This window comes from Nerophis ophidion, linkage group LG13 (assembly GCF_033978795.1).
Source record: "Nerophis ophidion isolate RoL-2023_Sa linkage group LG13, RoL_Noph_v1.0, whole genome shotgun sequence".
Lineage (NCBI taxonomy): Eukaryota > Metazoa > Chordata > Actinopteri > Syngnathiformes > Syngnathidae > Nerophis > Nerophis ophidion.
The window spans coordinates 59,518,513-59,545,369 of record NC_084623.1 but is presented as its reverse complement, the minus strand read 5'-3'; the positions used below and the strand labels follow the sequence as shown (position 1 = coordinate 59,545,369).

General features: G+C 42.7%; 2 protein-coding genes across 5 annotated transcripts in view; one reads left to right on the top strand and one right to left on the bottom strand.

The window, feature by feature from the left end:
- Nucleotides 1-682: 682 nt before the first annotated feature.
- npat (nuclear protein, ataxia-telangiectasia locus) lies at nucleotides 683-24,030 on the bottom strand. Of its 4 annotated transcripts, none has more exons than XM_061919304.1 (17): nucleotides 23,816-24,030; nucleotides 23,546-23,664; nucleotides 22,517-22,577; nucleotides 17,132-17,204; nucleotides 17,015-17,055; nucleotides 11,294-11,596; nucleotides 11,035-11,110; nucleotides 8,375-8,498; nucleotides 8,219-8,310; nucleotides 8,063-8,144; nucleotides 7,862-7,958; nucleotides 7,669-7,782; nucleotides 6,390-7,592; nucleotides 6,219-6,319; nucleotides 6,038-6,122; nucleotides 2,279-3,468; nucleotides 683-1,754 (listed from the first exon to the last, which is right to left on the bottom strand). In XM_061919304.1, the coding sequence occupies exons 1-17, from the start codon at nucleotides 23,850-23,852 to the stop codon at nucleotides 1,674-1,676; spliced, it is 3,879 nt and encodes a 1,292-aa protein (XP_061775288.1). In that variant the 5' UTR covers nucleotides 23,853-24,030; the 3' UTR covers nucleotides 683-1,673. The 4 variants fall into 4 exon arrangements, with proteins under 4 accessions (XP_061775288.1, XP_061775289.1, XP_061775291.1 ...); XM_061919305.1 differs by having other exon boundaries at nucleotides 11,294-11,536; XM_061919307.1 differs by lacking the exons at nucleotides 23,546-23,664; nucleotides 23,816-24,030 and adding an exon at nucleotides 22,944-22,978.
- A 1,133-nt stretch (nucleotides 24,031-25,163) lies between these two features.
- Nucleotides 25,164-26,857, top strand: part of atm (ATM serine/threonine kinase) — a 119,029-nt gene continuing 117,335 nt past the window's right edge. The window contains exon 1 of the mRNA XM_061919303.1: nucleotides 25,164-25,384. The gene's annotated coding sequence lies outside the window, so the exon portion shown is untranslated. The remainder of the gene's footprint in view (nucleotides 25,385-26,857) is intronic.

The following is a 26,857-nucleotide window of genomic DNA, read 5'->3' as shown; positions in this document are numbered from 1 at the left end:
CGGGGGATCCCCCAGGCCAGCCGGGAGACATAGTCTTCCCAACATGTCCTGGGTCTTCCACGTGGCCTCCTGCCGGTCAGACAAGCCCTAAACACCTCCCCAGAAAGGCGTTCAGGTGGCATCCTGGACAGATGCCCGAACCACCTCATCTGGCTCTTCTCCATGTGGAGGAGCAGCGGCTTTACTTTGAGTTCCTCCCGAATGACAGAGCTTCTCACCCTATGTCTAAGGGAGAGACCGCCACCCGGCGGAGGAAACTCATTTGGGCCGCTTGTACCCGTGATCTTGTCCTTTCGGTCATGACCCAAAGCTCATGACCATAGGTGAGGATGGGAACGTAGATCAACCAGTAAATTGAGAGCTTCACCTTCCAGTTCAGCTCCTTCTTCACCACAACGAAACGATAAGAGATCAAGTACAGTCTTCTTTTCTTATATTCAAGAAGTGTTACTGTTCAAATTGTGAGCATTGTGACAGTGGCCCCCAAAAAATGTACTTGTTAAATAAAACCTCTGCCTTGTTTGTAATTAATATGTGGGCCTACAATGCTACTGTGTTCTCATGATAGTACTTGGAGAGCCAAGTGTTTTTTTTTTTTGAGGTGCTACTTTGTGAAAAATGTTTGCGAACCGCTAAACTAGAATTTTGTATCTCATTTTTTCACATGATAAACACTTGAGTCTTCTTTAAACAGATGCAAAATTTAATGACAATTGAATGCATTCTTAACACACCAACATGTACAGCAGAGTTAGCTGGTTTAAACACCTGGGAGTCAAATATTGACCAAATAATTGCTGACCCATCTTTGAGAATGATATGCACTTTTCAAGTCTATAAATACTCTCCAGCAGAACTATACACTGATCATTATAATTATGTTCAATTAATTACAATAGAATGGAGCAGAAGGATAGGGCAAAGAAAGTGCCTTGTTTGCTGTACGGCTGCGACTTCTAATCGCCCACACAGTGCAAACTAATTGGTCAAATACAAATCTCATTAGTATACAAGGTATAGGTCATGGTGTGAACATGAATCATGGGTATACAAGGTCTGAGGTCATGGTATGACAAAAGGTCATGGTGTGAACATGAATCATGTGTATACACATTTCTAAGGTCAGGGTATGAAAATTAATCATGGGTATACAAGGTCATGGTATGAAAATGAATCATGGATATACAAGGTTTGAGGTCATGGTATGAACAATGATTATGGGTGTGCAAAGTCTAAGGCTGTGGTATGAAAATGAATCATGGGTATACAAGGTCTCAGGTCAAGGTATGAAAATTAATCACCGGTATGCAAAGTCTAAGGTGGTAAGAAAATGAACCAAGGGAATACAATGTTTGAGGTGGTGGTATGAAAATGAACCATGGGTATACAATGTTTGAGGTGGTGGTATGAAAATGAACCAAGGGAATACAATGTTTGAGGTGGTGGTATGAAAATCAACCATGGGTATACAATGTTTGAGGTGGTGGTATGAAAATGAACCATGGGTATGCAATGTTTGAGGTGGTGGTATGAAAATCAACCATGGGTATACAATGTTTGAGGTGGTGGTATGAAAATGAACAATGGGTAGTGGGTCAGCAAATGGCTCCTTTTATTCCGTGAGAGTAACCCTAGCAGGTCACCATGGTATGGCAGCTCTTCCTTGTTGGCTTTCATTCATCGTAGTGAAGTGAAGAAAGGAACTTTTCCACATCCAAGTCATGAGGGAAGCAATTTATGACTTTTTTCCTTTTCTGCAAAATGGAAAAGCAGCTACAGTTAGAGGAGGAAAACAATGATATCGTATGCATTTGCCAACCTTTGATGATCATTCAAGTAACATCTGATAACAGTCATTAAATGTGGTAGAAATGCCAAATATGGATGATAACAGAGTGGTGAGTTACATTTGGCACCAAAAGTAAAACCATGTCCACAAATATAACGATTCAAGTTGATGTTTTGTTGGTGGCCATTTACTTCTCCTCTGTTTTTGGGTTCTTGTGTGTGTTGTCAGGTCACTATTCTCGGCTCAAGTGCTGTTTGAATTCAGCATCTTGCCGGGAAGAGAGGGAAATGACAATCCTCTGGTGTGGTTTTGGTGACTGGTCTGATGTGGAGGCTGTCTGGAGATCAGTGACTCACCTCCAGCTTAAGGCCGCATGAAACTTTACAAATGTATCAACAAATGGGAAACACTTAAGAGGCCACTGCACTGTATGAATAAAATCCAGCCTATAAAGATATTTTAATAAAGACAACAAAGAAGTAGTCTTACCCGCTCTGTCTTTTTCTCGGGAGATTGCTTTGCTGCTTTCTTTCCTGGGGGGCTGGCAGTTGGAGGGGACTGCTTGCGTTTCTTTGAGTTCTTCAAGCTGGAGGGAGACTTCTCGCCCACTTCCTTCTGACGCAAACTGTCCTTGAGTGGCGAGCCAGTCCTGGAGATGGCGGAGCGCGACAGGATCATGAGCGTGTGAGCGGCCATGTTGATGCTGTTTTCACTGCCAGCCTCGCTGGCCGGGCTGCTTGTGGGAATGTCCGGGGTGTTGTGGGGAAGAAGGTTCTTCGGCGTTCCTTCTGCGTCTTTGCCCTTTTTCTGTTGCAAAGGAGTCCTGGGACAGTTGACGGACTCGTCCTGGTTATTGCCAGTCCCTTGGGTCCGGGGACCGCCGGGGTCTGGACTGCTGATTCCAGACTTCTTAGCTGGTCTGTGAATGTCCTGCAGCATCTCAGCTGCCTGTTTGGCGAAAGAACTGGTCTTTGAGGGAATTTTGCCAGACCTGGATTGTGTAACAGCTGGAGGACATAAGTCTGATGGTTCAGAAGAGGAAGGTGTTGACACATGAAGCTGATCTTGGGAGCCAACAATCACTTCGTTTTCCTTGTTGGCCGTCACATTTGGTTTGTCCTGAGGAAGAATCTTTTTCTCCGTATGTTCTTTAGGATCTTTACAACTCATAGACTTTGGTTCAGACACAGATGACAATGATTTGGACCCACCAGAGTCCTTCATTTGGGTTCCATCCTTATCAAGGCTGGGTTTTCCTACCAATGCTTTGGATTTAGATCCTACTTCTAAGCGTCCAGCTCCACTCGCAGTTTGAGGTTCTTGGTTGAGGATGGTTGAGTTCTTTGTGACATTGTTCTCTTGCTGTTTTGGAGCGATGGGCACAACCAAGTTGCCACTAGCTTGGCGATCCGCAACACACCTGATGGTTTCGACCTTCCGTTTGGGTTTATTGCCCCCCAGAATAGCTGGCCTTGTACGAGGAGCTACACGTGAGTAGCATTTTTTAGTTTGAGTGGTGCTTTGTGAAGTCAATGTGTTTGTTAAAGAAGGTGCAGCCATGGTTCCTGCTTTTGAACCTGGTGGTTGAACTTCTGTAGGCGACTCAAAACATAAAATTCTCTTATGGCTGGAACTTGTATCACTCTGCAGGTTCTGCACCACCACATTGTGCGTAGTATCTAGAATAAACAGAAATAGGGTTAGAGAAATTAGCACACACACTGCAGGTTGTCCCTGTAATGTAATTGAATTTGGCGCACCGCCACTGCAATATCATTGCCTCCATAGGTTTTTTTGTTCTTTGTGAAAACAAAATAAAGTAATATAATTGATTGTAGTCTCCGGAAGAAGTCACACAAAGTCTGACACTATTTGTATCTTTTGTTGCCAATCTTATGCTAATAAAATGCACAATTCCAACACGTTTTACCTCGTATGCAAACACTTTTATTTCGGTGCTTCCCCAGACACACAACACTAGGGCTGGGTCAATAATACGATATCAATTGCGATAGACACATACTCAATATCCATACAAAATGCGTTTGATAAAATTTTCGATATTTATTTAGATTTTATGGTCAGAAGAAACCAAAAACTTTGAAGTAAGACTAATTTTATGAAGTCACTGTTGCTTTGGGAACCCAGCGAACAGGAAACAGGAAGTGTCACTGAGCAATGGGAGGGACATGCTAACAGCCAATCACGGAGTATCAACTACCTCGCGGTACACCTTTCCTGCCAGGCCTAGGCCGTAGTGGAGGAGCGCAGGGGAGATGTTTTCGTCGGGGGTAACACCCTTCACTTTACCCGACAATGAGTCTGCTAAGCTCCGCTTTCGGGTCGGAATGACGAGGCTGCCGACTTGTGACAATTTGGTTGCTTTATTGTTATTTCTGCAAGACACAACTGGACACTTTCGCTTGCTCTCTTCACTCTGCCACACACTCACTGAAGTCACTTACCCAACAGTACACACTGCCATTCTTAAAGGAGCACACACACACACACACACACACACACACACACACACACACACACACACACACACACACACACACACACACACACACACACACACACACACTACTCTCATAACTCGTGTGGTGGCGCCGTCTTTCTGTGGATTCTCTGCATGGAGCGAGAAGAGAAACTGTAATATCTTGATATACAAACTCAACAAGAGAAACTTGTCTTTTGTTGGTTTTAAAGCAGACGGTGCGGTAACATCATGACACTCCCAAAGTGTTACTTTAATGAGTAGCTTCTCAAACTAGTCAGTGTAGTGCTCAATAATGTATACATTACTGCCATCTAGTGTCTCAAATCTGCAACTACCGTCAAATCTACTTTATTTAATTACCTTAGCCCGGCTACCAGACACCTTCTCCACTGATAAATAGCCCCCTCGGTAAGTTGGAAATTGTATTACTGTATTTATTGGCAAGCTTAAATAAGTCATAAATATTACTATACATCAATAAATATAAAAAAAACGTATGTCGTCATATAGTTTTTGGCCATATCGCCCAGCCCTAAACAACACTTACTCATTCTCTGCCAATCACCTATCAAGCATGGACGGTGTTTGTGATTATGGGAAAACAAAATACATGACATCCAAACCACATGAATTGAATTACCATGAATTGATTAACGTGGACCCTGACTTAAACAAGTTGAAAAACTTATTCGGGTGTTACCATTTAGTGGTCAATTGTACGGGATATGTGCAATCTACTAATAAAAGTAATCAATCAATCAAAACATGAACATAAAACATGGCCACCAGCAGATCGTTACAGTATGAGTTGATATACATTGCCTATTATTTCTGCACTATTGAATAGTGATGCACCGAAAACTCGGCCATCGGAAAAATGACTTTAATCACCGAACCCAAATGTAAATTACAATGGGCCTGGCGGACCCTAACAAGACGCACGCCATTAAGAAGACAGTGACGGCTTTCAAGGAGAAAAGGCCCAGGTGGAGAAGGAGCAAGTGTGACGTCATGCTCGCTGCAGCTCTCTTTTCTTCGGGTACATGGAGGGACAGAAGTCTCTAAACTCGAGTACATTTTATAACAACACCAGAAAAACATGCTGGATTTGTTGCTATTTGTTTTTGAATTAAAAAGTCTTTAGAACACTTGTAATATTCTCAAAATAGGTAATTGTACAGTACGCAGCAACAATTAAAAATGGTATAAAAATATTCTCAGGGCATTTAGTGCATCACAACTGGATGCAACAGTTGTTCAAGATGTGTTTGGGCACATTATTTCCACAAACAAATTATTGTTCTCTTCACAATGACGACATTTCATTCACATTTATATCAATTTCTCTGATATTCTGCATTTAAGAGCGGACTCCCTTTAATTGGCTAATTCTGGGACTCCAGCTACGGTTACGTTAACACGGAAGTGCCTTACATTTTAAATCGAGTTGAGTGATTATTGGCACACTAGCACTGTCAAATAAAAAGTAGCAACCATGGCAAAACCCCAAACTAGTAGCAGACAGTCTTGTTTTTTATGCATACACTCAGTCACCCATTTCACTGTTACAAGCTCAGGAATTTGCAATATTTGATTTAAAATGACATTTTGATGATCCTAAGAAGCCACAATAGAAACCCGATTAGCTGTCCAGCCCTATTTGAAAGCAGGCTAATTTGGCACTCTTACAGTCCAGTTCAACCATCACAATAATGTGGCTAACGGGGAGGACGGCAAACACTTACCAGCAGATGTCACTGCAACTCTTGGGGGTTTGGGCTCAACATTTAGACTTTGCTGCATTGGCACCGAGGTTGGAATTCCAACAAGCTGTAGAACAAGTCTTCATTAGTACCATTTAATAAGGAATTGATACGTGATAAAGGGAAACCGGTGAACAAATAAGCGCAGATAAAATCATGTTACCTGATTGGCCATCATGTGGACATTCCCAATACTATTCTGTCCCATAACCGTCATAGGGAGCATCATGGGCTTAACAGGAGATGGTAGGATGAGGGCTGACCCTGTGAAGAAATGTGGTATTCCATTAATGCCAGTGCTAATAAAACAAAAACAAGCACATTGTGTTCCTACCAGTGACAAAACCTTGTGCTGGGTTAGCTGCAGTCACATTATACTGGTTGGTTTTAGGCAGAAGTGGTCCGTTGGTGACAGCGACAGGTACTTGCGACTGTCTGGCCCCAGTCTGAGCTGGCAGCGGTTCCGTCATGAGTAAGTAGCTCGTGGTGGCTCCTTGGAGCGCAGGGTTGGCCGTGTCCACAGGAAGTTGAATAATGTAGCTTTGCTGCGCTTGTGTAGTTGCTGCCAACTGGTTCGATGGAACGCTTTTACAGGGCGAGTTGGCTAAAGCTTCGGCGCTTTGTAAGCCGCACACTGCCAGTGCCGTTTCGTCCGGATTAGTCCCTCTTGGTGTGCCGGGCTCTCTGGGGGATTTGGCAGGCGAGGAAAGGTAGATTGTGGGTATCTTTTCTGTGGGAATGTTGGAAATGGCTTGATTCAAAGCGTTATCGCTTGAGGGATCCTCATCTGGGTTATCACTGATGATAATTTTCAAAGAAACTATGTTACTGGGATCGTCTGAAACTTTGCTTGGGGTATTGACAATGCTGCTCACACAGGTGGATGCAGCAACACCTGCTATTCCTGACTTGGAGGGTGTGGCTGGAGTACCGGTGGAAGGGCTCCGTGCACATAACAGAGGGGAACACGCCGGTACAGAATTTGATGCAGCGGTGTTAGCACCTATGGAAGACTGAGGAGTTCCAAAGAGAGTCGGCGGTCGGTCATTGCCACCGCTGCTTGGAACTGACATGAGTGGCATGTCGGCACTCGAGTGGGACAAAAAGGCAGGCTGATTACTCAGTGAAGAAGACGGAGCTTGTTTACTTTGATTGTCCACATAAGGTACTGGTGCCACTGTAGTGGCAACTGATGAAGGGATGGACGTCAGGTCAACCAGAGATGCTGGACTCTCTAAAACTGTTAAAGACGTGTCCATCGAGGTAGCAATATCCATTGATGAGAGAGGAACAGAGAGAGAAAAAAGGGAAGCTTTTTCTTGAGTGTTTTCACTCAGGGCAGAAGAGGAGCTACCACGGTAATCCTCATGAGGAATCAGCAGTCGGGCAGAGCTGTTGTCCAGTCGTGAGGACCTGCTGCTGGAGCCCATCACGCTCTTCTTCAGGAAAGCTGTCGATTTCCTTGTCTTGCGTTCCTGCACAATTTTGTTCTTCATTGCGGCTGCTGTTGAAAAGGAGCTTTCTTGCTCTGTGGTACCTGTTTAACATAGAAAAGTCAATGACTTATCTCAGTGTCTTTGTTCTGCAGCACTGAATTCATTTTTCCAACCTACCTGGGCAGGGGTTACTCGGAAGTTGTCCGACGGTGGATGGAGGTGGTCCGGCGGTATTGTTGTCCTCTGTGACATTACTCATATCTACATCTTCTCCATCTGCTCTGCTTTTATCTGCGGACAAACAGCAGATCAATAATGGCACACAATTATTCATGACATGGTAAATAAAAACAACGTCATTAAGGTTTACTATAGTCGAAGAGGTCAAAAAGGGCTTGAAAAGCAGGATCTGACTCTGTTTGCTCCAAAATGTCATGGATTGCATCATCACTCATATGTATTTCTCCCTGTGTTAGAGGACATAAAGCGGGGTGTTAATATTGAGTGCATGGTGATGTAACCTCACAAATAAGAACGCTGTTTCAAGACAAAATGTGAGGTGATTTAGCACCTGTAATCCAAGAATTTCATCGATGGACTGGTCGTCTTCCACTGAACTTGACGGGGCTTTCGGTGTTTGGGGCGTAGAATCACTGACACACACACAAAATCAGTAACCATTGCACAGTCGAAGGAAACCCCCAATTGAAGACGAATGCAAACTTACTTTGCGAGAATCTTATTGATGTTCTCAGCAAGCTTTTCTTGTAACGATCGGTCTCCCAATATCTTGTCACGAGCATTTTGTATCACCAGTTGCTGCGGACGTGCACATTTGGTATGACTGTCTACGTTATAATTCGGCAGGAACATTTTCACTTACGGGGAAGTTCTCCTCCACAGCTTCCTCGGGTGGTGCTTCAGCAGCAACACTACTGACAGGCGCACTGGACCTGGCGGAAGCATTGCTGCCTCCCGCAGGACCGCTCCTTTTCCTAGGAGTGTCCCTGATAAAGTTTCACAACAACATTGAAACAAATCATTTAGGCTTCCATTGCACCTTGCTGAAGTCATGTGTTTGTGCTCGATGTTGCAAACTATTCCAGACAGAACCAATTGTGCTTCTATTGGGTACAAGAACAACCATGTAGTGCACTCCTCAACTGCTTCAAAACGCTAATATTCGTTCACTTTCTAATGACTATGCAGTTCAGAGTACCGGGTCAGCTGGAGCCTATCCCAGTCAACATTTCATCACAGAAAACATATATACAAATAACCATTCACAACCATGGACAATTCAATGACCAGTGACGGAGATAGATATCTACATATATCCATATTTAAAAGTTTTTTTTTTCCTCTAGTCATATTTGAAATAGCTAGTGTTCCATCTTGTACTCTTTTTATCTTTTCTTTATCTCATGATCGATGGAACATTGTAGACTACCTTGGGCTTGGAATGCAGGATTAGCAATACTCCTTCTTCCTATCTCTTTCTGTCTCCAGCTGAGGAAAACAATAGATATGTGTATTCGCTCTGAAGGGTGGGGGCTATTGGCATATTGAAAAAGACAAGACTTCTGTTGTGTTTTCAGATCAACTAGGCGATGCGAATTAAATGTGTTGTTTTTTAGGTTGGTCTCTCCAAAGCTTTGGAATGAATTGCAAAATACCAATTCTGTTCTGGGTTATCATTTAAAATCAGCTTATGTGTCACCAAAAGAACTTGGGATTGACCACCAACTTAAATTCCTTCGGAGGAACATCTGGTCTGAACGCAACCCCAGTTAACTACATTTTTAGAGTGAGGAAGGAAATTTGACTCCCAGAAGTGCACCCATGTAAACTGCAGTTTAGTAAGACATCAATATAGGACGGGGCTGTCCAAACTTTTCCACTGAGGGCCACACCCAGAAAAATAATTTTGATATTTACATTGGTATTCAACCAATACATTATATAGATTGTATCAACGCTAAGAAAACGAAAATGCAGATTATCGGTCCTGCTAAACACCGACACCAATTTAATAATACCACTTGAGCATTTGATAACCAACCAATTACACAAGGCGACTCTGTAAAGAATCTGGGTGTTATCTTCGATCCAACTCTCTGGTTTGAGTCACATATTAAAAGTGTTACTAAAACGGTCTTCTGTCATCTGCCCCACATCTGCGGGCCCCTCCATGGTTTCTCATTGTAATCTCATTGGGTTGAGTTTTTTCTTGCCCTGATGTGGAATCTGAGCCGAGGATGTTGTTGTGGCTTGTGCAGCCCTTTGAGACACTCATGATTTAGGGCTATATAAAAAAACTTTGATTGATTTTTTTTTTACCTATAGGGCTCCTCTCAAGTTTGGTCTTAGGGACCCGAAAGGGTCTCAGTCATAAAAGTGTTAAAAATAAATCCTATCATTTTATTTCTTTCTTTCTTCTTACATTTCTATAGCGCTGTACATAGTGAGAGCCTAGTTACATTTAAACCAGTGTGGGTTTGAAGTATCTTGGCCAAGGACACAACAGTAGTGACTAGGATGACGGAAGCGGGGATCGAACCTCGAACCCTCAAGTTGCTAGCACGACCGCTCTACCAACCGAGCCATTGATTTGGATTCATTATTATTTTTGAATCCACCTGTAATTCTTGGGGATCCAAAAGGGTCCCACTTATCAACTTGTGAACAATAAGTCATACTTTTTGTTTTATACTTTCACCACTTAAGTCTATAACTTCAGAACTATTCATGGATTTTAAGTTTTTATTTCATTTTAGTAATGTTTTATTTTATGCTGTTTTTTTTTTTTAAATCAAAGAAAATTTTGTTTTTATGCCAAACACAAAAATTATGCAATATTTTCCCCAAAAAATATTTCAAAGTGGAACATTTGCTGTGAAATAATTGGATCCTTCAATATTTCATAACATTGACTATGATTCATTATTATTTTTGAGCAATGACAGTTGAATCCCACAAAAATTCTTGGGGATCCAAAAGGGTCCCACTTATCAAAGTGTTAACAATAAGTCATGCTTTTTTCCCCTATACTTTCAATACTTATGTCTCTAACTTTAGAACTACTCGTCAATTTTATGTTTTTATTATTTTTTTAGATATTTTTTGTGTGTTTAATGCCATTTTTTTTTATCAAAGAAAACTTTGTTTTTATGCCAAACACACAAAATATGCAATATTTTCCCCAAAAAATATTTCAAAGTGGAACATTTGCTGTGAAATAATGGGAGCCTTCAATAGGTCAATAATTCATAACATTGATTTTGATTCCCTTATTATTTATTCCGGCAATGACAGGTTTAAAGAGAAGAAAAACAACCTGCATTATAGTTTGTGTTTTTCTTGTTTGCTTTAGTCCACTTTTTAATGTTTTTTTTCCAAATAGTATTTTTAGAATGTATCATTGAAAAATAAGCTGCGGGATGCAAACGGCCCCCTGGCCACACTTTGGACACCTCTGCTATAAGCTATTCTACAAGCAATGTGTTGGTAGTTTGTGTCTGTGCAGATATCAGTTTTACTTACCATTTCCGTCGCCCTGGAGACATGGGTCCTGGATTTAGTCGTGGTTCTGTAACTATTATCTGGACTGGTAAATCTCCTGGAATGGACAAAGCACAGTATAAGCCATGTTTTATCTTGCTGCATCATATGATTGTTCAATATACTTCCAAACATGGCACTCTGCAAATATAATTTAAGTACAATAAATGTAAATCAAACCCAACAACAAGCTAAAAAAGGAGACTGTGTCTGCAATGAAAATATGAACTAAGACACTCACTTTGTGTATCGAGTGAGCGGCTGCCATCGTGGAACTGGTGAGGCGTGGCACTGCCCGGAGTGGCTTGGATTTGAGGAGCGGAGTAGCTCAGAGGGGTGGAATGACCGGGCATATTCTGCGAGCTGAGTGCAGGGCTGCTGATTAAGGTTGTTTCCGAGATGGAGGAGCAAACCAGGCTGCTCCCTGAAGTCATGCTCAACACCCGCTGTCTCGCCAGGTTGGCCAGTCCAACACGGGAACGTGCTGTGGGAGGATCATTGGTGTTTAAGCTCCGCCTTCTCCTGAACTGCTGCTCACGACAGGCTGAAAAGGAGTCAAAAACATGCGCTCCTGATGTCTGATAAAAACACCACATGGTGGCACTGTTATCGAACACCAAACTTTGACCAGTCATATTAACTTGAAATTTCTCACACTGCTCAATGCAAAGCCCCTGCGGATGTTTGGTGGAATTACAGCAACATATGGTGCACACCTTCAGGGGTCTGGCAAACACGTTTCAGCATCAAACATCTCTGCAGGGGCACGGGTGGTACCCAGCAACTAGGGGTGTAACGGTACGTGTATTTGTATTGAACCGATTCGGTACGGGGTTTCGGTTCGGTGATGTACCGATCGACACGGACATATTAAGTAGCGCACGTTTTGTAAACAATGCACACCGAGGCACTAGTGGTGCAACGGATCAATATCTTTGGTTCGGCACACACGTGATCCGCGGTCTGATTTATGAAAAAAAAAAAAAAAAGATGTTCGCACAGCGTGGTACTGGCGAGCGGAGTAAGGGAGGAACTTGAATGCCCCGTGCCATTTAATCGGTGTGTTTATAGGTGCAGAATCCATTGTGCAAAACCAGGGTTTTAAACACATGCTGAAAGTGCTTCAGCCACATTAAGACATCCCGTCGCGCACCAACTTCAACGCTAAGATTGTGCCAGATTTTTATGAGCAAGAGAAGAAAAAAGTTGTGGACGAACTATCCCGAGCGTCATCTGTTGAGCTCACAACAGAAGGGTGGAGGTCCAGGGGAACTATGTGACCATAAATGCAAGGGTGGAGGTCCAGGGGAACTATGTGACCATAAATGCAAGGGTGGAGGTCCAGGGGAACTATGTGACCATAAATGCAAGGGTGGAGGTCCAGGGGAACTATGTGACCATAAATGCAAGGGTGGAGGTCCAGGGGAACTATGTGACCATAAATGCAAGGGTGGAGGTCCAGGGGAACTATGTGACCATAAATGCAAGGGTGGAGGTCCAGGGGAACTATGTGACCATAAGCGCTCATTTCATCACAGTAGAGTGAGAGATGAGAAGACACGCCTCCTCTACGAGACACCTTGTGCAGGTACTGACACAAGCAGTGGAGGAAAGGAGAAATCCCTTTTTATCTGGCACTGTTTTTCATTAGTTATGTTAAAAAGAAGAAATTATGCCTTGTGCACTTGAACTAAATTTTATAAATTTTAATTTAATAATTTAAAAGTGTTACAAAACAAAACGGCAAAACTTCTGTTTATTTGTCTTGTCTTTTTTTTTTTTTTTTGCTGATCCGAAAAAAATTATCCAATCCATGAGTTTTTTGATCCGTTGCACCCCTACGAGGCACCATGAATTGATTTACGTGGACTCCGACTTAAAACAGGTTAAAATACTTATTGGGGTGTTACCATTTAGTGGTCAAATGTACGGAATATGTACTGTACTGTACAATCTACTAATAAAAGTTTCAATCAATCAAAAAAACAACAACACACGGCATGCTAGCAACGACTGGGCTATGATAGACTGATAATACCTCCTCTTTTCACCGGACATGTCCTCTTTTGCGGGGCTGTCCGAGTGGAGTTTCTTAAATGCCTCAAATTAAGTTAGGGTTGCGTGTATTTTCAATGTACGTTCAAGGTTAAGAAGGGGTTCAAAACCAGACAATTTTTGCACACAGCAGCGTTCGTGAGGGAGGGACAGAGACAGAGAGAGCGAGAGAGTTGTGATAAACATGCATGCGTCGCCAGGCTCTGATTTAATTTTTTAATATCTGTAGCAGGGGTGTCAAAAGTGTGCCCCGGAGGCCATTTGCGGCACACACCTAATGTTTTAAAGGCCCATGGCACATTCTAAAAATAGTATTAAAATAAACGAAAGTGAAATAAAAAAGCTTGAAGGCTAAATGTAATTTAGAAAAAGTTGCAACGTTGTCTAATTAAACAAAGCTGTTTTTTTTTCTTTCAAACTGTCATTGCTCAAAACATAATAAAGAATCAAAATCAATGTTATTATGAATTATTGACCTATCCAAGTTTCCGATTACTTCACATCAATATATTTTTGGTGGAAGATTTAGCAAATTTGTTAAATAAATAATCAAAAAATGTTTATTTTGTTTTTTTCTTACTGTACTGAAAATTAACCGAACCGTGACCTCTAAACCGAGGTACGTACCGAACCGAAATTTTTGTGTACCGTTACACCCCTACCAGCAACACATTTCTCATGAGTCATCCATCTATGGCCTCACCAATGTGGAGATGTGTTATTGACGAGGCAGGGGTTGAAGATGAAGTTGTTTAAAAAGTTGGCCGCCTTGATTGTCGCGGTAAAGACAGCACCAAGATTAGTCGCCGTGTCGTTGTTGTTGACATTGTTCATGCTTCACCCGGACACACAAGTCCCGCTTGTTGAATATCTTGATCAATCGCCACATCACAATAGTAGAAAATAAAAGCAATACTGCCCTCTAGTACATACGAGACATAAGACTTAATTTGCGCCAAAAATATTTACAATACACTGAAAATAAATTTGCGATGTCAGGATATTTGAAAGGCGATGTGACGACTGTATATACCAGGTGTGTCAAACTACTCCTTGTAGTTAAGGGCCACATTGCAATTATGGCTGCCTTTAGTGAATTTATATGAATATAAAAGTATAACGGCCTCGTTATACTATTTATTTATACTCTTTTTCATGACTATAGTTTCTACTAAAGGATTGACTATAACTTGCTTTGCTTGTGGTAGGATGAAATAATATCAATAGAAGTACGATTAAAAGAATATGTGCATTCAGTCAGAAAGGTTTTCTTTCATTCCAGCCTTTTTTTGCAGGCCAGATAAATGACACGCGGCCCAAATGTGGCATACATCATAAAAGACGTGGCGGGCAACATGAATTAATGTGGCATAACACATAAAATTATGTAGTGCGCCACGTAAAGGCCTACTGAAACCCGCTACTACCCACCACACAGTCTGATAGTTTATATATCAATGATGAAATATTAACGTTGCAACACATGCCAATACGGCCTTTTTAGTTTACTAAATTACAATTTTAAATTTCCCGGGTGTTTCGTCTTGAAGACGTCGTGTACGCAAGACGTCACGGGCTGTTAGGAATATGAGCGCTGCACACACACACACAGCTAAATGTCGTCTGCTTTAACCGCATAATTACACAGTATTTTGGACATCTGTGTTGCTGAATCTTTTGCCATTTGTTCAATTAATATTGGAGAAGTTACAGGAGAAAGATGGAGATGGGAAGCTTTAGCCTTTAGCCACACAAACACACGGTGATTACTTGTTTAAAATTCCTGGAGGTGAAACTTTCCTATGGATCAGAGCGCGGTCAAGCCAACATGGATCCCTACCAATTGTCAACCATCTGGTTTCGGTGAGAAAATTGTGGTTAAAAAGTGGAGACACACCTCCGACTATCAGGTACTATTTAACTCACTAAAACACTAACAACACAATAGAAAGATAAGGGATTTCCCAGAATTATCCTACTAAATGTGTCTAAAAACATCGGAATCCGTCCCAATGCAATCGCGTGTTTTTTACTTTTTTTTTTTTTTCTAGTCCAGCCATCCATCCATTTTCTACCGCTTATTCCCTTTTGGGGTCGCGGGGGGCGCTGGCGCCTATCTCAGCTACAATCGGGCCGAAGGCAGGGTACACCCTGGACAAGTCGCCACCTCATCTTAGGGCCAACACAGATAGACAGACAACATTCACACACTAGGGCCAATTTAGTGTTGCAAATCAACCTATCCCCAAGTGCATGTCTTTGGAGGTGGGAGGAAGCCGGAGTACCCGGAGGGAACCCACGCATTCACGGGGAGAACATGCAAACTCCACACAGAAAGATCCCGAGCCTGGATTTGAACCCAGGACTGCAGGACCTTCGTATTGTGAGGCAGACGCACTAACCCCTCTGCCACCGTGAAACTTTCCTATGGATCAGAGCGCGGTCAAGCCAACATGGATCCCTACCAATTGTCAACCAGCAGGTTTCGGTGAGAAAATTGTGGTTAAAAAGTCAGTTCTTACCGGAGAAAAGCTGAGCTTGTGCCGTCCATAGCTGCCGTCGACTCCCCTGAGACACTGCGGGTCAAGACACCCGTGGAGACACCCTTCCGACTATCAGGTAATATCAAACTCACTATAGCAACACAATAGAAAGATAAGGGATTTCCCAGAATTATCCTAGTAAATGTCTCTAAAAACATCGGAATCCATCCCAATGCAATCGCGTTTTTTTTAAACTTTTTTTTTTTTTAATCTTTTTTTTTTTCCTAGTCCGTCGCTATCAATATCCTCAAACACGAACCTTTCATCCTCGCTCAAATTAATGGGGGAATTGTCGTTTTCTCGGTCCGAATAGCACTTTTTGTTGGAGGCTCCCATTAAAAATAATGTGAATATGTGAGGAGCCCCCACACGTGTGACGTCATCGTCTGCGACTTCCGGTAGAGGCAGGGCTTTTCTCTTAACACCGAAAGTTGCAAACTTTATCGTGGATGTTCTCTACTAAATCCTTTCAGCAAAAATATGACAATATCGCGAAATGATCAAGTATGACACAGAATGGACCTGCTATCCCCGTTTAAATAAGAAAATGTAATTTCAGTAAGCCTTTAGATTATCACGGCCTAACACTTAAAACGATGTGGCGTGCCACTTAAATTAATGTGGCATAACACGTAAGATGAGACGCGGCAAGCTACATAAAATGACATGACAGGCCACATTAAATAATGTGCCACACCACATAAAATGATATGGCGAGCAAGATGAATTAAAACGGCGTAACACAAAATGATGTGCCGCGCCCCTTAAATTAACGTGGCATAAGACATAGAATGATAAGGCAGGCTACATAAAATGACGTGCCAGGCCACATTAAAAATGCGGCATAACACATAAAATGACCGGCATAACACATAAAATGACGCGGCATAACACAAAATGATGTGCGAGCGCCCCTTAAATTAACGTGGCATAACACATAGAATGATACGGCAGGTTACATAAAATGACGTGCCAGGCCACATTAAAAAATGCGGCATAACACATAAAATAATCCGGCATAACACAAAATGATGTGCCGCGCCCCTTAAATTAATGTGGCATAACACATAGAATGATACGGCAGAATACATAAAATGACGTGCCAGGCCACTTAAAAAACGCGGCATAACACATGAAATGATGTGGCACGCCACTTAAATTGACGTGGAATAACACATAAAATAATGCGGCACGCCAAAGAAGTTATGCACCGGGCCATATAAAATGATGCTGCAGCCACATGAAATAATGCAGCAATAAACCCCATAAATCATTTTAAATCATGTGGCGGGCCAGAATTTCCCCCGGGGCCTTGAGTTTAACATCCGTGGCATATCCATATGGTTTCCAGCCATGTGACTTACCCCTCTGACTTGCTGATATAGCTGGAGAAGTCTGCATGGACCTGAGATGACAAACACAACAACATCAGTGGAATAAAGGTTTCAGTAAAAGCGCCCACTGTGCTTTATGCAAATTACTTGATTTGCTTGAGTGTGAAATCCAGCTTTTTCCACAGTGACGTCATGACGGCAGGTACTTCACTGCAAGTCTCTATGGGAAAGATGGAGGAACCACCACACATTGTTGATGTTAGTAACAGTAGATGTAGTAATTAGGGATGTAACGATACTGGAAATCCTCACAATAATGCCATGACATGTGACGGTCAATGAGAAGTGGGAATACACCCGCCTGTGTAGTTTTTTTCCCTGGCACTATTAAGTGAGCCAGTCTGAGGCGTAAACCACATTTCCCATAACCCCCCGCACAGTGTAGCTCAGAGAAACACAGAGGAGCAGAGTGGAAAGCTTAAGCTAGTGGATCCTCCAGCAACGTCGAAATCGGAAGTTTGGACGCATTTTGGCTTCACACTAGGGCTGGGCGGAGTTTGTTTCTGTGCGATATAGAAAATGGCTATATGGGGATATTGGAGTATACGTTCTCAAGCAGTTGCTTTTAGCTGCGGGCATTACACTACAGGCTCTCCTCGCTCTTTCCTGTCTCTCCTTCTCACAGACAGCAAGCACACCTTCTTACATACGTCACATACTGTCACCTCATACGTCACATACTGTCACCTCATACGTCACATACTGTCACCTCATACGTCACATACTGTCACCTCATACGTCACATACTGTCACCTCATACGTCACATACTGTCACCTCATACGTCACATACTGTCACCTCATACGTCACATACTGTCACCTCATACGTCACATACTGTCACCTCATACGTCACATACTGTCACCTCATACGTCACATACTGTCACCTCATACGTCACATACTGTCACCTCATACGTCACATACTGTCACCTCACACGTCACATACTGTCACCTCACACGTCACATACTGTCACCTCACACGTCACATACTGTCACCTCACACGTCACATACTGTCACCTCACACGTCACATACTGTCACCTCACACGTCACATACTGTCACCTCACACGTCACATACTGTCACCTCACACGTCACATACTGTCACCTCACACGTCACATACTGTCACCTCATACGTCACATACTGTCACCTCATACGTCACATACTGTCACCTCACACGTCACATACTGTCACCTCACACGTCACATACTGTCACCTCACACGTCACATACTGTCACCTCACACGTCACATACTGTCACCTCACACGTCACATACTGTCACCTCATACGTCACATACTGTCACATACTGTCACCTCATACGTCACATACTGTCACCTCATACGTCACATACTGTCACCTCATACGTCACATACTGTCACCTCATACGTCACATACTGTCACCTCATACGTCACATACTGTCACCTCATACGTCACATACTGTCACCTCATACGTCACATACTGTCACCTCATACGTCACATACTGTCACCTCATACGTCACATACTGTCACCTCATACGTCACATACTGTCACCTCATACGTCACATACTGTCACCTCATACGTCACATACTGTCACCTCATACGTCACATACTGTCACCTCACACGTCACATACTGTCACCTCACACGTCACATACTGTCACCTCACACGTCACATACTGTCACCTCACACGTCACATACTGTCACCTCACACGTCACATACTGTCACCTCACACGTCACATACTGTCACCTCACACGTCACATACTGTCACCTCACACGTCACATACTGTCACCTCACACGTCACATACTGTCACCTCACACGTCACATACTGTCACCTCATACGTCACATACTGTCACCTCATACGTCACATACTGTCACCTCATACGTCACATACTGTCACCTCATACGTCTCATACTGTCACCTCACACGTCACATACTGTCACCTCACACGTCACATACTGTCACCTCACACGTCACATACTGTCACCTCATACGTCACATACTGTCACATACTGTCACCTCATACGTCACATACTGTCACCTCATACGTCACATACTGTCACCTCATACGTCACATACTGTCACCTCATACGTCACATACTGTCACCTCATACGTCACATACTGTCACCTCATACGTCACATACTGTCACCTCACACGTCACATACTGTCACCTCACACGTCACATACTGTCACCTCACACGTCACATACTGTCACCTCACACGTCACATACTGTCACCTCACACGTCACATACTGTCACCTCACACGTCACATACTGTCACCTCACACGTCACATACTGTCACCTCATACGTCACATACTGTCACCTCATACGTCACATACTGTCACCTCATACGTCACATACTGTCACCTCATACGTCACATACTGTCACCTCATACATCACATACTGTCACCTCATACGTCACATACTGTCACCTCATACGTCACATACTGTCACCTCATACGTCACATACTGTCACCTCACACGTCACATACTGTCACCTCATACGTCACATACTGTCACCTCATATGTCACATACTGTCACCTCATACGTCACATACTGTCACCTCATACGTCACATACTGTCACCTCATACGTCACATACGTATACGCACTCCGGGAACAGAGCGGTAGCGGCATGGGTAACGTTGGCTGTGATGCTAGCAGTGCCGTGCGAGTGGTAATACGAGAGAAAGAAGGCGCGAATGAAGGAAAAATTAATTCCCAAGAAAAACAGCAGTGGGTCCATCATCTGGCGGTGGTTTGGCTTCAAGTGGGAATATGTCGAACAGACAACCGTAATTTGTCAAGTGTGGGCCAAAAGCGTTGCTACAATAAGTAGCATTACTGCTAATATGTCGCATCATTTGAAAAGTCACCTGCTAGAGAATGGAGAGTGCTTACTCCGCATGTCAACATCTCCGTTCGGTGCCACACGCCCACAACATTAAAATGCCGAGGCAAACATTTCCAGATCAACACCTTATGAAAAAAAATAGTCAACAACAGAAGGAGATAACGTCCGCAGTAACCTACCATATAGCAAAGGACGAACACTATTATGCAGCTCATTTTTATTTGACACTTAAAATGTCTCTGACAATCTTGCACTTTCTGTTTTGCTTAATAAATACAGCTTTGGTCAATTGACTTAGTTGTGATTTCCTTCTCTGCATGAAAGATCTAAAAGTAGCATGTATTAATGCAGTACGAAGAAGAATGTTTTAATGTAGACACACAGAATCATCATACAGCGGTGATTATATGTATCAAGTGTTCATTCAAGGTCAAGGCAAAATATCATAATATATATCGTCTATCTCAATATGGCCTCAAAATATCGAGATATTAAAAAAAGGCAATATCGCCCATCCCTAGCTGATAGTATATATTTGTACCATGAATTGATTAACGTGCACCCCGACTTAAACAAGTTGAAAAACTTAGTCATGTGTTACCATTTAGTGGTCAATTGTACGGAATATGTACTGTACTGGGGCAGCACGGTGGGACAGGGGTTAGTGCGTCTGCCTAGGGCTGGGCGATATATCGATATACGCGATATATCGCGGGTTTGTCTCTGCTAGAGAATGACTGTATCGTAAATTTGAGTATACGTTCTCACGCAGTTGCTTTTAGCTGTGGGCATCACACTACAGGCTCTTCCCCTCTCCTTCTTGTGTCTCCTCACAGACAGCAAGCGCACTAACTTAGACACGTCACACACTGTCACGTCATACGCCACATACGTATACGCCCTCGCCCAGCAGAGAGGTAGCAGCATGGCAAACGTTAGCTGTGATGCTAGCGGACTCGGGGGTGCTGATTCTCATCCCAGTCGAGTGGTTATACGAGAGAAAGAAGGTGCGAATATGGTAACAAATGAAGGAAGAATTAATTCCCACGAAAACCAGCATCGTCTGGGGGTGGTTTGGCTTCAAGGGGGAACATGTCGAATAGACAACTTTAATTTGTCAAGAGTGGGGCACAAGTGTTGCTACCAAAAGTAGCAATACTGCTAGTATGTAGCATCATTTGAAAAGTCACCTGCTAATAACTAATAAATACAGTTTAGGTAAATTGACTTAATTGTGATTTCCTTCTCAGCATGAAAGCTTAAAATGAGCATATACTATTGCAGTATGAACAAGAATGTTTTAATGTGGACACAGAACCACCATACTGCTGTGATTATATGTATCAAGTGTTCATTTAAGGCTAAGGCAGGGGTTGGGAACCTATGGGTCTAGAGCCAGATGTGGCTCTTTTGATGACTGCATCTGGCTCTCAGATAAATCATAGCTGACATTGCTTAACACGATAAGTAATGAATAATTCCGCTGGTAATCACGAGGTTAAAAATAACGTTCAAATTTCGAAACATTCTCATGCATTTTAATCCATCCATCTGTTTTCTACCGCACCTGTTCAAGAAATAACAATGTTATTAAAAATAATTAGAGACCTATTATACTCTAAAAATGTTGGTCTTACTTAAAAAATGCACGCATTTAGTTGTCCATCCATCCATTTTCTACCGCTTGTCCCTTTCTGGGGTCGCTGCAGCCTATCCCAGCAGCATTCGGGCGGCGTACACCCTGGACAAGTCGCCACCTCATCACAGGGCCAACACAGACAGACAACAGTCACACTCGCATTCACACACTAGGGCCAATTTAGTGTTGCCAATCAACCTATCCCCAGGTGGATGTCTTTGGAGGTGGGAGGAAGCCGCAGTACCCGGAGGGAACCCATCCAGTCACAGGGAGAACATGCAAACTCCGCAGAAAGATCCCGAGCGGAGGATTGAACTCAGGACCTTAGTATAGTGAGGCAGACGCACTAACCCCTCTTCCACCGTGCTGACCGCATTTAGTTGTATTCAGTGTTAAAAAATATGATATGGCTCTCACGGAGATACATTTTTAAATATTTGGCTTCCATGGCTCTCTCAGCCAAAAAGGTTCCCGACCCCTGGGCTAAGGCAACATACCGAGATACATATCGTATATCGCGATATGGCCTAAAAATATTGCGATATTAAAAAAAGGCCATATCGCCCAGCCCTATGTCTGCCTCACAATACGAAGGTCCGGAGTAGTCCTGGGTTCAATCCCGGGCTCGGGATCTTTCTGTGTGGAGTTTGCATGTCCTCCCCGAGACTGCGTGGGTTTCCTCCGGGTTCTCCGGCTTCCTCCCACCTCCAAAGACATGCACCTGGGGATAAGTTGATTGGCAACACTAACGGTCCTTAATGCGTGAATGTGAGTGCGAATGTTGTCTGTCTATCCGTGTTGGCCCTGCGATGAGGTGGCGACTTGTCCAGGGTGTACCCCGCCTTCCGCCCGATTGTAGCTGAGATGGGCTCCAGCACCCCCCGCGATCCCGAAGCTAATAACCGGTAGAAAATGGATGGATGTACTGTACTGAGCAATCTACTAATAAAAGGTTTCAATCAATCAAATAATCATAGACAATGGTTACCTTTTGTTTTGGCAGCCATATACTCATTCAAGATGGTTGTTAGACCTTTTCCAAACAAGGACTAGAGGGGAAGCAAAAGGACAGAAATCATTAATAGGTGATTAATGTGATTTGAGTGCAACTTACAAAGACACAGGCAGGCACGGCACCATCTCCCATGCTATGTTTCATAGGTGATTGATGTGATTTGAGTGCAACTTACAAAGACACAGGCAGGCACGGCACCATCTCCCATGCTCTGTTTAATAGGTGATTGATGTGATTTGAGTGCAACTTACAAAGACACAGGCAGGCACGGCACCATCTCCCATGCTATGTTTAATAGGTGATTGTGATTTGAGTGCAACTTACAAAGACACAGACAGGCACGGCACCATCTCCCATGCTATGTTTCATAGGTGATTGATGTGATTTGAGTGCAACTTACAAAGACACAAGCAGGCACGGCACCATCTCCCATGCTATGTTTAATAGGTGATTGTGATTTGTGTGCAACTTACAAAGACACAGGCAGGCACGGCACCATCTCCCATGCTATGTTTAATAGGTGATTGTGATTTGTGTGCAACTTACAAAGACACAGGCAGGCACGGCACCATCTCCCATGCTATGTTTAATAGGTGATTGATGTGATTTGTGTGCAACTTACAAAGACACAGGCAGGCACGGCACCATCTCCCATGCTATGTTTAATAGGTGATTGATGTGATTTGAGTGCAACTTACAAAGACACAGGCAGGCACGGCACCATCTCCCATGCTATGTTTAATAGGTGATTGATGTGATTTGAGTGCAACTTACAAAGACACAAGCAGGCACGGGACCATCTCCCATGCTATGTTTAATAGGTGATTGATGTGATTTGTGTGCAACTTACAAAGACACAAGCAGGCACGGCACCACCTCCCATGCTATGTTTAATAGGTGATTGATGTGATTTGAGTGCAACTTACAAAGACACAGGCAGGCACGGCACCATCTCCCATGCTATGTTTAATAGGTGATTGATGTGATTTGAGTGCAACTTACAAAGACACAAGCAGGCACGGCACCATCTCCCATGCTATGTTCTGCATATTCCTGCAGGTTGGGGCTCTCCTGGATAAACGCCAGGCTTGTGTCGGACAGACCTTCCTCCTGAAGGTAGCCTGGTGACGGAGAACGTTGGAAATATCAACAGCTGACTATGAGGTGGGACAATATGACCTTTAAAGAATGTCAATAATAGCGAGCAATGGCCAACTGTTAATGATTGTGTTGGCTAATGCTAATGCTAGGCTACATGAAATCAACACTCACCCAGAACTAGACGGGCGACGTCTGAAGGAAGCAACATGACTGTCAACTGCTGGCTTCAAACTAAGTACAGCCACCAATCGTCCAGCGACATATTCTCGGACAAAAACGCTTTATAATGTCAAACTACAAGCGCTCAGTTGTATTGTTATGAAGGCGTCCTTTTCAAAAGGCGGGGAACTCTACTTAACAAGCACGAAGGACCCGGAAGTACACACTTCTGCCGAATAGCACTCTGGGTATTGTAGTTTTCAGACCGGAGTTCAACTCTGTAACATCAGACAAACATTACAGAGAGACAGAACAGAATCGCTGAAAACACTCGATCACTATGGCAGGTATCTGTCGCTTCATCCTGGACAATATTTATGACAAATTTGTGCTTTACTTTAAAGATGTGATTTTTGGTTTTACACTGTATGAACAACAATTTGAAAAGGAATTCTACCTTTGCAACCTCATTATTTTATTGGTTAAGTTTTATATTCATAAATTGATTGATTGATTGATTGATACTTTTATTAGTAGTTTGCACAGTACAGTACATATTCCGTACAATTGACCACTAAATGGTAACACCCGAATAAGTTTTTCAACTTGTTTAAGTCGGGGTCCACGTTAATCAATTCATGGTAAATGTAAGTTTCTTAATACCCGTCCTATCTTTAGTGCCTTTAAAAAAGATCTGGAACTTTACATTAAAACGCTCTCTACCTCTAACAACAAAAAAGTTGTGAAAACGATGATGCTGTGTTCCAAATTTAAGTTGTTTGATGAATCTGAATAAGCCTACGGCTTTGCATTTTGTTTATTATATATATATATATATATATATTTTTTTTTTTGTATTCTATTTTTATTATTTTGAACTTACAACCCCCTGGCGCTGTTTTGTACTGTTTTCATAATGTTTTATAATGTTTTATATTGTTGTTTGACTTATTGTTTGTAATTGTTGAAATTTATAAATAAACCTTTAAAAAAAAAAAACAGGATCGCTGAGGGTCTGCCAACTTCCGTCGCCCCTTACAAAAAAGGTGATAAAAAGGTAAATCTGTATTTGCTTTAGTTTTTTATTTCCTTTTTGTTGAACGTGCCTTGACTTTTGAGTGAATTGTAAATGTATGTTTGTTGTTCAATTAAAAAAAAAACTATAAAATAAATAAATTAATTAAAAAAACGTTTCAAGTGTGATTCTCTGAAGAATAACAATATTGTCTTGAATGTTTGGGTTACTTTATAAGTTTTTTTGCTTACATTCATCAGTGTTTATTCATGTCGTCCCACAATAACCTGCATTATGCGCTTTTTAACCCGGAAGTGACGCTGCATTGGCCTGTGGCTCCGGAGGCGGGAATTTCCTGTTTCGTTTATCGGCGTCAACGCGTGACCAAATGGCCAAGGAGCACAACAGCTAACTTCTGCAACTTCATGTGGGAGCAAATGGCCAAGGAGCACATCAGCTAACTTCTGCAACTTCATGTGAGAGCAAATGGCCAAGGAGCACACCAGCTAACTTCTGCAACTTCATGTGAGACGACTCAGTCAAAGGTGTCCCTTCATCGCGGGAAGGTAAGCCAAAAAGCACTATTTAGCATGCGTTTTGCTACATTCACTGTAAAGTGCTTTTTTGCGACCCCAGGCAAGGCCTAACATTGTTTATACTCTTGTTTAAATAACTACCAGATGAGTTAAAGGCCTACTGAAATGAGATGTTCTTATTTAAACGGAGATAGCAGGTCCATTCTATGTGTCATACTTCATCATTTCGCGTAATTGCCATATTTTTGCTGAAAGGATTTAGTAGAGCACATCGACGACAAAGTTCGCAACTTTTGGTCGCTAATAAAAAAAAGCCTTGCATGTACCGGAAGTAGCAGACGATGTGCGCGTGACGTCACGGGTTGTGGAGCTCCTCACATCCTCACATTGTTTACAATCATGGCCACCAGCAGCGAGAGCGATTCGGATTGAGAAAGCGACAATTTCCCCGTAAATTTGAGAAAGGATGAATGATTCGTGGAAGAGGATAGTGAGAGTGAAGGACTCGAAAAAGACAAAAAAAAGACAGGGCAGTGGGAGCGATTCAGATGTCCATCCCATCCATTTTCTTCCGCTTATTCCCTTTTGGTGTCGCGGGGGGCGCTGGCGCCTATCTCAGCTACAATAGGGCGGAAGGCGGGGTACACCCTGGACAAGTCGCCATCTCATCTCAGGGCCACGATTCAGATGTTATTAGACACATTTACAAGGATAATTCTGGATAATCCCTTATCTGCTTATTGTGTTACTAGTGTTGTAGTGAGATTATACTGTCATATGTGAAAGTCGGAGGGGTGTGGCCATGGGTGTGTGCGGAGGAGGCAAGAGAGTCGCAGCTGCCTCTTTGACAGCTGCAGGAAGAACGACGCAAGCTCCACTCATGCCTACGGTACGAGCCGACTTATTACCACAAATTTCTAACCGAAACTTGCCGGTTGACATGTGGTCGGGAACCTTCTTCGCTTGACCGCTGTGTTCCATAGTAAAGCTTCACCTTCGGGAATTTTAAACAAGGAAACACCGGCTGTGTTTGTGTTGCTAAAGGCAGCTGCAATACACCGCTTCCCACCTACATCTTTCTTCTTTGACGTCTCCATTATTAATTGGACAAATTGCAAAAGATACATCAACACAGATGTCCAGAATACTGTGTAATTATGCGATTAAAGCAGACTACTTATAGCTGTGATCGGGCTGGGAAAAATGTCCGCTACAATCTGAGATGTCACGCACAAGCGTCATCATACGCGTCATCATACCAAGACGTTTTCAACAGGATACTTCGCGCGAAATTTAAAATTGCAATTTAGTAAACTAAAAAGGCCGTATTGACATGTGTTGCAATGTTAATATTTCATCATTGATATATAAACTATCAGACTGTGTGGTCGCTAATAGTGGCTTTCAGTAGGCCTTTAAACAAGTTGAAAAACTTATTGGGGTGTTACCATTTAGTGGTCAATTGTACGGAATATGTACTGTACTCTAGTAATAAAAGTCTCA